At 40.0% G+C, this 11,686-nt stretch overlaps 1 protein-coding gene across 4 annotated transcripts in view; it reads right to left on the bottom strand.

Annotated features, from left to right (window-relative positions):
* Positions 1-3,964: 3,964 nt before the first annotated feature.
* The window catches only part of sbno2b (strawberry notch homolog 2b), a 71,444-nt gene continuing 63,722 nt past the window's right edge, over positions 3,965-11,686 (bottom strand). For all 4 annotated transcript variants that reach the window (XM_078259303.1, XM_078259304.1, XM_078259305.1 and 1 more), the window contains 10 exons: positions 10,884-10,955; positions 10,598-10,706; positions 10,415-10,486; positions 10,118-10,261; positions 9,735-9,829; positions 8,580-8,672; positions 8,264-8,395; positions 7,575-7,651; positions 7,037-7,227; positions 3,965-6,407 (listed from right to left, as the gene is read on the bottom strand). In XM_078259303.1, the coding sequence (XP_078115429.1) occupies positions 5,233-6,407; positions 7,037-7,227; positions 7,575-7,651; positions 8,264-8,395; positions 8,580-8,672; positions 9,735-9,829; positions 10,118-10,261; positions 10,415-10,486; positions 10,598-10,706; positions 10,884-10,955 (2,160 nt within the window). In that variant the 3' untranslated portion in view covers positions 3,965-5,232. The remainder of the gene's footprint in view (positions 6,408-7,036; positions 7,228-7,574; positions 7,652-8,263; positions 8,396-8,579; positions 8,673-9,734; positions 9,830-10,117; positions 10,262-10,414; positions 10,487-10,597; positions 10,707-10,883; positions 10,956-11,686) is intronic.

Below are 11,686 nucleotides of genomic sequence, written 5' to 3'. Positions count from 1 at the left end.
CTCAGGCTCGGCTGTGCGTTTTGTGTAATTGTCACAAATCCTAATTATGAGCTCGTTTTGCTTTGAAAACAAAGAAAGTAACATATAATGGGCGGCCTTGACTTTACAAATGATACCGTAAAACCGCTCAACTTTATTTTATGATGATTCAATTACATACCCCCCCCGGGCGTTATTGTTATGTGAAGGGAACTTGAGATTTAAATACATTTTCACAAAGAGCACCAGAGAACTGTGCAGATAGTCAACAGCAATGGTTCTCAAGCTTTTTTCAATAATGTACCCCCTTTGAACCGTTTTTTAAGCCATGTACCCCCTAACCAGCGCGAATAATGTTTCGTAGGAAAGAAAAGTCTATATAAAGAGAACAACAGCCTTGTAACTGAAACATTTCAATTCTGATGGAAAAAGGCGACAAAAACTTTTTTTAAAACCCAGACAAAACCTTGGAAAAAGACGGTAGAAAGAAGGACGTCGAAAATAGTAATAAAAACTTCGAAAAAAAACCAGAAAGGAAGGCAACACTAAGGCGACAAAAGTGACAAAAAATTCTAATAAGCGACAAACTTTGAAAAAAAGAGACAAAAACTTTGAAAAAAGCAGAAAAAAAGTAAGGAAGAAAGGCAAGAATAGGTCAAAAGAACAAGCGACAAACCTTCAAAAAAGGTGACAAACTTCAAAAACAGCGATAAAAACTTGGAGAGAAAAAAAAGACAGTAGGAGTAACTATACAGCCTTGTAACTGAAAAACATTTAGCAAAAAAATGTCACGTACCCCCTGCAGTCCTCCAAAGTACCCTTAGGGGTACACGTACCCCCATTCGACAAACACTGGTCTACAGTAGAACTGTAAAAGTGTTCTAAATGATGTGCAGCAAGTGTATTGTGTCAGATTTCAAGATGATGGGGCCCTAGGCCAGTGGTGGAAAGTAACTACATTTAGGTACTCAGTCAAGTACACTTTTGAGGTACTTGAACTTGAGTATTTTCCCTTTCTGCTACGTCATACTTCTACTCTACATTATAGGTTAAGATAAGATTGTTGATTCTTGAAATTCACAAGCTACCCAGCCGTTTATAACGTAATTAAAATTAGCCCCACCGTTACCAGCTGCAACATTGAAGTGATAGACACATTATTGCATAAATAAATAAATAAATGTACTTTATAACCCCCCCCCCCACACACACACACACACACACACACACTCTAACTATATTTTCATCATATTAACAGTCCTTCCTTCACACAGGGGCTTATAAAGGACTGTGTCTGGTAGCCACTCGGTAATTTATCCATAACTGTTAGACATTTACGTTCACATTTTGTGTGAACTTATAGTTTGTGGTTGGCTGCTGAGTGCAGATGTTTGAAGAGTAACAGTTGTGCCTTCACTTTTTCTTTCTGCTCTATTGAATCTATTCAGTTTATTTTCTTTATGTTACTAGTTTAAATAAATGAGGGGTGATGTCACACATGCTGCCTCTTCCTACATGAACCCACTGTAAACCTCCAGGACTACAGTAAGGCCTTTTCCTAAACTGGGCGGGGAAGAATAGGGACATCCCTGATTAGGGCTGGGAAATATGGAGAAAATCAAATATCTCGATATCGATACCGCAGCGATATTGTAGTGTTGACTATTGATGCTTTCACAAAATATTTACCATCAATGTGGATATAATGACTAAGTGGGTAAAGGCAAATAATAGAACAGCTAGAACAGTCTGGTAAGTTCACATCACTTTACTGTAACGCAGCCTTTAAAACCAGGAGAAGACACCACGTATGTTATATCACGGTATTACGATATCCAAAATCTAAGACGATATCTAGTCTCATATCATGATAGAGATATAATATCGATATATTGCCTAGCCCTATCCCTGATGATCAAAAGACTCAGTTTCAGCAATCTTCAAGTTTTTATTTGTTTACAAAGTTAAGATTGCAATTTCATATAGTCCTTCCTTTAATGAGTAGAAAACCTTTTTTTTAAAGAATTAGTCGAAAGGCACAAATTTTACAATATATACATTTGGATCTAAATTATAAATATATAGAAAACAAAAGCACAACCCAGAATAAAAGTGCTGAACACAGTTTTTTTTGTTTGTTTTTTACAGAAAAAATAGGCTTTGTTTAAAAATACATACAATCAGTAGCATGTTTTTTGTTTCATTTTTTTGTTAGCAATAAATTATTTTGAGAGTGATAACATGTATGTAATATGCAAACGGTGGAGAAACAGGAAAGATGGTTACAGTATACACAGAGCTATCCATCAAAGATCAGAAAAAAAACAACAAAAAGCTTGCAACGCTCAATCATAACCCACAAGAGAACAGTAACTTGATTATGCCATTCTTAGTGCAAAATGATAATAAAACGTTAAAACTATACTGTTACTACAAATCTTTAAAAAAAAAAGAAGAAAAAAAAAAGGTTTTTTTTCCTTAAATGCGGTCCATATCCCTCAAATGCATAAAGCTTTATTTGTGTGGCTATAAAACAAAAACAAAGGCAAGTCTATTGCAGACTGATGTCTCGGAATGTGCCTGATGAGGAATATTTAAAGCAAAAATTATCGAGGGTACCAGAAAAGACATGCTGTGGTCTGCTAATAAAAAACAAGAAAGTAAAAAAAGAAGTGTTTACAAGAATCGGAGATACTGTGAGTCTAAACCTAAACATCTGTTACACTGAGGGAGAGGTGAAGGCTTGGACAGATCAATTGCACATATCAGTATAATCCAGGTGCGAATCGACTCAAATGATCTGTCAGTTTTAACATGAATTAAATGTCCAACACAAATGAAAATTAAAAACGGTCCACAGAAAAATAATGTTTCTTAAAAAGAAACCGCCTTTGCTCTTTGCCCTAAGAAGGCATAAACATTTAGAATCACTGACATGTTCACAAGGACAAACAACAAACCCATTACATTAAGTCTAAAACATAAATACAGCAAGTGTCACAGCACAGAGTTAAGAACAAAATAGCACATGTACTGGATAGTTTCACCACTGTTGTAAGGGGAAATGATATATTTCTGCTAACGCCCCGCCGTTACACCTCTTGTAGGTTTCTTCCTGAGATTGATAAAAAGGTCTGCCATCTTAGAGCCAGTAACTTTAGGGGTGTCTGTGGAATACTTTGGTATCTCTCTGCAAACTGAAGGCCTGACAAAAAGGTCTACGAGTTGGAGAAACAATTCTACTTGAGAAAAGCAAAACTGAAATGAGCAGAAATAAATCCAGACACTGTACAGCAGTACAGAACAGTGCAATCTTATTTGGTGGCAGGTTATAATAGAATTTGTTTTATAGTAATCTTGAAAACTAGAAACTTCCCTGACCAAACATTTTGTTAACTATTCTAATAAGCAGGAGAACGTATCTAAAATCTAAATATCCCTTAAATATAAATAACAATAACTTTTATAATAACGATGACTAAAACATCAAGAACGCATTGCGTTCATCCCGTGAAAACTTACTATACAAAGGTTGTAAGCATTTCACAATCAGTTGAACTAAAAGACTATGAAGCACAACAGAAATAAGAAGATTCATACCATGCAAAGGTAACCACAAAGCTTTGTCTGTTGAGCGTAAACAGTGCTTAGGCATGTCTGTTTCACAACAAATGTAGAATATGGTTTTATTGCTTTTTGATCACTTGAACTTATCCCGGCATTTTGTCACGAACCAACTACAGTGCATCGTTTTCACACAAAGATGGCCAGATCTCACAGGTTTTTAAATATGCACTATCATACACAGTGAACATCGCAAATCTGAATGTTTCAAATGTTTTTGTAGCCTTGACGCCTGAAATGGAAACGCATTTAATGACAAATTTGTCTCGGACTTGCTATTTAAAAAGGGAGGATTTTGTTGAAAAACAGCTTTTCAGACCTCAAGACAATAAAACCTTGAAATGCTTTGTCATCCACTGTACTTAGACTTGAAAACACTTTTTTGTTGTTTTTTTTTTATATGTTTGTTGGTCAAAATGACACCCACAGCAAAGCATTCGAGACGTTCCTGAGAAATTCAAAATCAGATCAAAACCAGGAGTCACATCACTAAATGTTATCGTCAGCTTAAACTAAAAAAGAAATAGGGAGATAAAATTTTTGGACACAATTTCTATCCATGCTGCTAAATAATAAAAGCACATTGTCATATCAACGGGGACAGAAGAACACAGAAAAAAGGGCAAGTCCACACAGACAATCATACGAGCACATACAGGCTTAAACAGAGGCTTCTTCCTGAAACCCACCACAATAGTGTAACACAAACGGCTGACTGACTGACTGACTGACTGACTGAGGGGGCTAAAAGTTAAATACAAATATACCAGGTTTAAATTAAAATGAATAACCAACGCTTAAGAGTACAAATCTATACATTAGGCTACATGGATTTTTAAAGACTGCATTTAAAGATTTCTCCAAAGGCACTGTTTGCAACAGCTGACTGCTCTTCCTCTCCCTTTTTCCTCACACTAGTGTTCATACAAGCAGGGAGAGAAACAAGAGGGAGCATGTAGAAGAAAAAAATGAAAACTGAGGCATTTCATGGCTTATCAGCTAAAAGATTTAATCTGGGTTTTTTTTTTTTTTCCTCATCTTCCAGTTCAACGCTATTTTTTGTTTCACTCGAACCAAGCCTTGCATACAGCCTTGTTTTAGTCAAGACAAATGGCCATGAAGCGAAGTAGCAGTAAAGCAAAGTCTAAAGATGTGGTTTTAACTGGTGAAAGGCATTCAGCGCTTCCAGCAACTTCACCAATCATACCTCGTAAAATCAGCAGCGGGGAGGCTTATTAAAGATTTCCAAACCTCGATGAATGAGCTTTTGTTGTTTGTTTGACAGCTCGTATATTCAATAAAATACAGTTATCACGGTTGTTGTTTTCCACTTTTTTCTTTTTCTTTAGTTTTTTTCACAGCTGCCTTTCACTGTGGAGGACACACTTTGGTGCAGAAATCTGATATTGATGGAGCCTGCTATCGCCTAAACAGGTGAACGCTACAGGTGGATAAAGAGAAGTGTAAGCCGAGTGCAGGACAGGCAGTGATGTGACTATAGGCCCTGAGGGGAGAGGGAGTAGGTCCGTGGGTACGATCATAGACAGCAGCAAACAAGACAATCTGCTTTAAAAGACAAAACTAAAAAATTACCTAAAAGGAAAACAAAGTCCAGACGAGCTGTTGCTGTTAAAGCTCTGAGTCTTCTTGCCGGTACCTAATGACAGACGTCCGGTCCAGACCACGCTGTAGCATGCTGTTCAGAGCCTCGCGAACGTCTAGAGTGCCGGAGTGGCCGTTGGGTAAGGACAGCGAGTCTGACTGAGGGAGGAGATAGTTGGAGGAGAAGTGAGGGGAAGAGTTGGAAAACAAAGAGGAGGATGAGGACGGGCTGGAGAAGAGAGAAGAGGAGGATGATGTTGGGATGAGGGTGGATGCGGGCAGGAGGCCGGCGGAGACGTGTGAAGCCAGGTTGTTTGAGGTGGAGGACGTGGAGGAAGAGCAGGAGGAGGTAGAGGGCGAAGGGCTGGCTTTCTGTGTGGGCATCTGGGGAGAAAGGGGCAGGTCAAATAAATCTAACAAGTCTTGGTTATTGGCGAGCAGGCTGTGGTTCTGCTGCTGTGTTGCCTGCAGATGTTGCTGCTGCGGCGGCTGCTGCTGTAGCAAAATAGGCTGCTGTACTGGTGCAGCCTGCTGGGCATTCGGTGCAGTCTGAGAGATCAGAGACTCCAGGTTAAAGTCATCTCCGAATGCTGTGTGTACCCCTAGACTGTCCAGATGCAGTCCGCCCTCCGTGCTGTCTGGGGAGGGAGATGGCGAGCTCACAGTCAGGTCCAAGATCTCATCCAGGGGATTCTTGGAAGACAGTGTGGTCTGATGGAGTGGCCGTGATGGGTTCTTCGGCTGTTGAAAAGGGGTTACAAAGGACTGGGGGTAAAACTGTGAGAAATTGGAGCGGATGCTAACCGTGTTGGGGACAGGGCCCTGGCTGGTGATGGTGGAATTGTTGGGCCAGATGTGGGTCCTTTGCTGGGTTTGGCTGGGATTTCTCTGTAAGGACAACAGGGGTAAGTTCTGGGAGGGCTGCTGTAAAGGGGACTGGGTTTGGGCTTGCAGTCTCTGTTGCTGAGAGATCTGATTCTGGGGGAGAGACCGAACGAGGGAGTGGTTAAGCATGGGTTTCGGATTGAACAGATTTGCCAGGAGGTGTTTGTTCTCCTGCTCCATTTTACGATTGCGCGCCTCAACCAGCCGCAGATCCGCGGCCTGCTGCTCCCTCTCCTTTCGTCTCCGCTTCACCTCCTCGTCCATTTGCAACAGTTCCTCACGCACACGGGCCACGCAGTTTTCTGGAATCTTGATACCTGGGAGAGATGAGGAGCATGGTCATGCCACAGGTATTAATGAGGTAAATACTCAAAGACTTTACTGAATAATTGTTAACTAAATACTTTTCAAAACGTGACGATCCAGACCCAGATCTTCCACCGATCACCGTTTCATTTCACAGCATATGAATTGACATGAACAGTAAACAGACTGATAGGTTTGGCACTGGAAATGCACAGCTATGTGCCTCTGTGATTCTAAAAATACATATTTTCTACAGTGTATTTGTCTTTTTTTTTTAATCTTTATGCCTTTGGGTTTTTGTGGTTGCCAAGCTGAACTGCAAAATGTTCTGTGTATCTGGCTGAATAACTTTAACAAATGTCAGTTAGCATCAATGTATAACTCAAAAGTTCATAAAAATGAGGAGTGTGAGCGACAATTTTGATTCCTTAATTTGTCAAAAAGAAGTGTCAGCATCACATTTAACAATCAAAACAACTAACTGACATCTGGTAATTTAAATGCACACTTTAAAACTTCCTCTTCAGTTTTATCAATTTTTAAAGCTTATTATTACCACTGTAAAGTGTGAAAGATATTCTAACCACCAGTAAAAATGTGCACTGTCTTAGTAAACTGCATATGACTTGCATGTACTAACCGACTTGCTTGTTATGCTGTTTGGTTTTAAGGCGGACAATCTGCAGGATGCTGGAGCTGGTGATGTCAGACACCACATCGGATACGCGCTTCCACACACGCAACAGAGCACCACACAGCATGTGGTACTGACGGAGGCGCATGCCCTGCAAACACTCCTGACCTTCTTCTATTTTCTTACACTTCCCATTCCTAGGGAAAGGACAGGAAAACAAAAGTAAAATGTTTTATGCAGACAACACAAAGCACACACAAGTTCCTTGCATATCCCTCTTTTAGGAAAACTGTATGGCAGGTTGACGGACTGACTGTTCGACGGCTCCAATCCTAGCATTTAAACACAGTTCACTGGTCATCTGGTGACGAGGGCACATGTGAGACTTGCAAGTTATTTCTTCACGACTAGTTCTCAGGTGATCTGCAAATCCCTGGGAATGGCATCTGACCCTAAAACCACCCTGACTAAAACCTAATGAGTTCCAGCCTGATTGGATGCATTGAGCCATTAATCCCAAAGGACATTGTGGATTCCTACTTACCAGTTGGCATGACTACACTTCTTGAAGGAGAAGGTGAACTGGTTCTCCCAGCTGTCCCTGGCTTCTTCCGGAGTCGACTGGAAAAGGAAATGTACAACACCAAAATCAGCAAAGAACTCCACCGTCTGATATGACACCATTACACAGCTTTAGAAATACATCTTTACCAACATAGAAGCTTTAGTAATAAAGGGGTGTCTTTAATTTTAGACCAAAGGTCAGAGCATAGTTTGATATTGTTTATAACTATTGTCAAAGCAGGGAAACAGGTACAGCTTTAATAAACAACATACATATAAAGGAACTGTATTATTTCCATTGTCATATACTGAGCATTTCCTTGAACATTGCCTGGTTCAGTACTCTTCCATGACCACAAAGGGGCATCAGACTCCATATATACTCCAAATAGCAATTGCAGATGGGAGGAAAATGTCAGTCCTGAAAATGTCCAGCTTTGTCTTTAGTCAAACCTTTTACATAACCAGAAAATGTTTTTATACATTTTTATTTTTAGACCTTTTCATTGTCTGCTTAAAAAAAAAAAAAAAATACTATAAAACAACACTTTATAATATTAAGATGAAAGTAAACATGTTCTTTTTTTCCTGCTGGGTGGAGACATTATTTAGTATATAGACACCAATATACAGACACAACTATAAGCCCAACTGATTCATCCACATTACCTTCCGGTAACGCTGCTGCAGGTTGTCCAGGCTCTCAGGATGGGTCTGCTTGCCAATATTAGGCTTGTAGACAATCAGGTGCTTGCCTCTTCCTTGCTCAGCTAGCAGCACACATGGGTGGTTACCTCGCAGCTGTGGAGAGGCCATGCAGAGAGTGACTTATTATCTTAGAGACTAATAAAATCTTTGAAGTGGGCATCTACTGTGTCATCACATTGCTATTCAGTGAGGTTTGTATTAACTAATAAAACATATACATATAGTGCCTTTTACAGCAGACCACGGGTTTAGTTGGCTAATTATAACAGGGTCTCACCTTCAGGGACAGGTAGAATCCCTCGTCAGGGCCGCTGAGCTTCAGTGACCTGTTGAAGGCCTCCTCCCAGGGCATGCCTCTGTCCACACTGATCTACAGGGGCAAAAAGGATCAGAGACTTAAGTATGTGCTGTAAATGAGGGGGAGCCAAGCAGCTATGCAACCACACACTGTTGTCCTGAAGGTGAAACAGACTCTTGCATAGAAACCCAAAAGTACTTCTGACATATATTTAAAAACACACAGACATACATATAAGTGAATAAGACTCATTGTCTACCACAGTCACAGTGTCTCCTTCTATACTTGCTAAACTGGTCCTTGCTGTGCCGCATTCTGACTGGCTGCCAACTTTGAAATGTCAAATGCAGGTTAGCCTGCAGCCGACAGCTAAAAGCAAAAGATATCGGTAATTATCCTGTTCCCACTTGCCACTAGTGTCTACATAGGCCCCTGAGCCCTGGGCTAAGTCTGTGCGATAACAGCCTTACTGCTGGCAAAGTGACATCAATCATCATATAGTGCAGAGGTAGCTACTTGAGTTACCTCTCGGACTGCATGTGGAACACATTTCACAGTTGTACCAGGTGTACTATCTTTGTATGAAGCAGTGCAAACCTTGTCACGAAAATCTTAATGGATTTATAATCATTGGTATTTGCTATCTGCGAAGATTTCTTAGCTGCCATCACATGAATTTGTCACTGTTTTTGTTCTATTGGCTTCCTACAAACCCTACTGGATTTAACTCAAAGAAGAGGGAGCACGAGATTTGCATTTTTTTATGTATCATGTTTATCCATAGAATTAACCTTCTGATTTGTGAGTGCAATGCCTCAAGATTAGCCTGGGCCTGTAAATGTGCTTATGCTCACCAGGCTGTCGGTTGCCCTTCTGGTGGTGGCTACATCATCCGACACACATACATGTAGGCAACACAATATTCCTGACCGGTTCTTGGTTTGTGCAACACAGTTCTTATTTTGGCTTCTTTAAAACTAGGCCTGGACATTCCAGGGTATCTCGAGATTTGATACAATAATGATATTTTGCCCACAGTAATGAGTCTCACAACACAGGAGAATCAGTGATGTGCGTCATGTTTAAAGAAAACCATCTGAAAATATACCTGAAACAAGGTTATGAGGTGCCTACCTTATAGAGAACAACCTGTCCATCCTGAGGGTTTCCAACTGTCAAGAAAGTTTCCTGCTTTTCCTCATAGATCTCATCGTTACCCGGGGCAAGGTCTGTCAGAGACACAAAAGAACAAGAGAACCTTCAGATTACTCACATCAATCCCTTAAGGGCCAATGGCAATCCAATTTAACGAGCAGAGACTATTGTCAGTGTAATGATCAATCCTGTAAGTTACGTTGTTATACAGTGTTAGGCTGTTTTTGAAAAGCCTGTCAATATATTTCAAACTGTTTTTTACTTTTTCTTTTCGTGGTTGGGGTTACGCAACATATACAACACAACAAATAAAATTGCATTATTGTAAAACCTAAAACCATACTGTGTTTTGAGCTCCATACCTAGGATTCCCATGTCATATTTGCCCTCCTTCTTATCCTTCTCGATTAGATAGTCAAAGTTGTCGGTGAAGTACTGGAAGAGATAGTTCTGCTTGTGGACCTCCAGGCCCAAGATGCGATTTAAGAACTTGGTGATGCTGCAGTCTGGGATAAAGACACGGCACACAACAGTTAATTAATTGTGTTGACAGAAAGAACACAGCTAAAGTGAAATGTTGAAGTAAGTAGCCTGGATCGAAGTATTTATCTTAAGTCTACTGGCATACAATATGCCTGCATGCCTCTTGGATACTCTACCTTTCTCAGTACTGATCCCAAAGCGAGACTCTCGACAAAAGATGCCCACATCCATCATTCCGAGTTTCATGTCTGAAATGAAATAAAGAAAAGCATAGTTGTTTTACTGATCAATCACAGGAAACTCTGCTGGTGAAGTTATCGGTTTAGAGAAGCTGACAGTCAACCAAAGCTCAAACATACCTCTGAAGAAAGTGGCATCACCCCCAGGGTAGCCTTTGGGAGGGGGCACCTTGTTCTCTATGTGGCCAAGGATTGCTTTGGTGATTTTATCAAGAGCCTTGGTACCATACTGCAAGAAAAGAGACATGCAATTGGTATACACAAATGCTCTTCAGCAACTTTGCTAGAATCCTGTATACTGCTAAAAGTGAGAAGAAAAAAAACATTAATAGTTTAAGTTAAAAAAATAATCATGTTTTGACATTAAAAAGTCTGAATTTTATTTTCAGAAGGTAAATTTGCCTACCTTGTTCTCAAAGTTGTACTTGCTCAGGTCTCTGGATTCTGTGGCTCTTCTGTCTCCATGCGTCAATGCACCCTGCAAAGTGGATTAGCAACATTATTATTAGTATTATTATTATAAGTATTAGCATGATTGAGTGGTTTGATTGAGTGATTGATGGAGTGTATGTTATTGCATTAGCTTTTCATAATTTGACGAAATACAGAAATCCTTTAAATTACACCACATATGAATGTTTGCCATGTTAAATATCCACTGCAAGCACCACTTTTAATTACCTGGAAATCTACAACTAGAGTCCCTTTCACACACAAACCTAAAATTATCTACACCAGGGGTCTGCAACCTTTTTAATATGAAGAGCCATTTTAAAACCTTGCCGAAATCATCAGACAAATTCAAGGAACTGCAAGAGACGTGGTTGTTTATGACCAAATTATGAATGGCTCAATGAAGCACTGTAATCCGTGTCATGTCCAGTCTGCTGCACGCTTTACCCAGCACCACCCCTCGTCTAAACCCAACAGAGTATTTCCGGTAAGTGAGAACGCATCTGACACTGACAATCTCCTGTTGTGTGCTATATGTGTGAAAGGGAAACTCCGGACTACGTCGGGACCCAATTGCTTGGACATAGTCTGGAATTTGTATGTGAAAATGGCTTAGGTCTGATAAAACTCTGTTGTGTACTAGTGTATAGAACTACAGTCCAGTTAAAAAGTCCTGGTAAAAAACAAACAAACAAGGATTTAACCTGTGATATTAGTCTCATATGAATAGGTCAAACACCTTTAGATGCAGGTAGA

This window comes from Sander vitreus, chromosome 9 (genome assembly GCF_031162955.1).
Source record: "Sander vitreus isolate 19-12246 chromosome 9, sanVit1, whole genome shotgun sequence".
Taxonomy (NCBI): Eukaryota; Metazoa; Chordata; class Actinopteri; order Perciformes; family Percidae; genus Sander; species Sander vitreus.
This window is presented reverse-complemented; position numbering and strand designations above follow the sequence as displayed.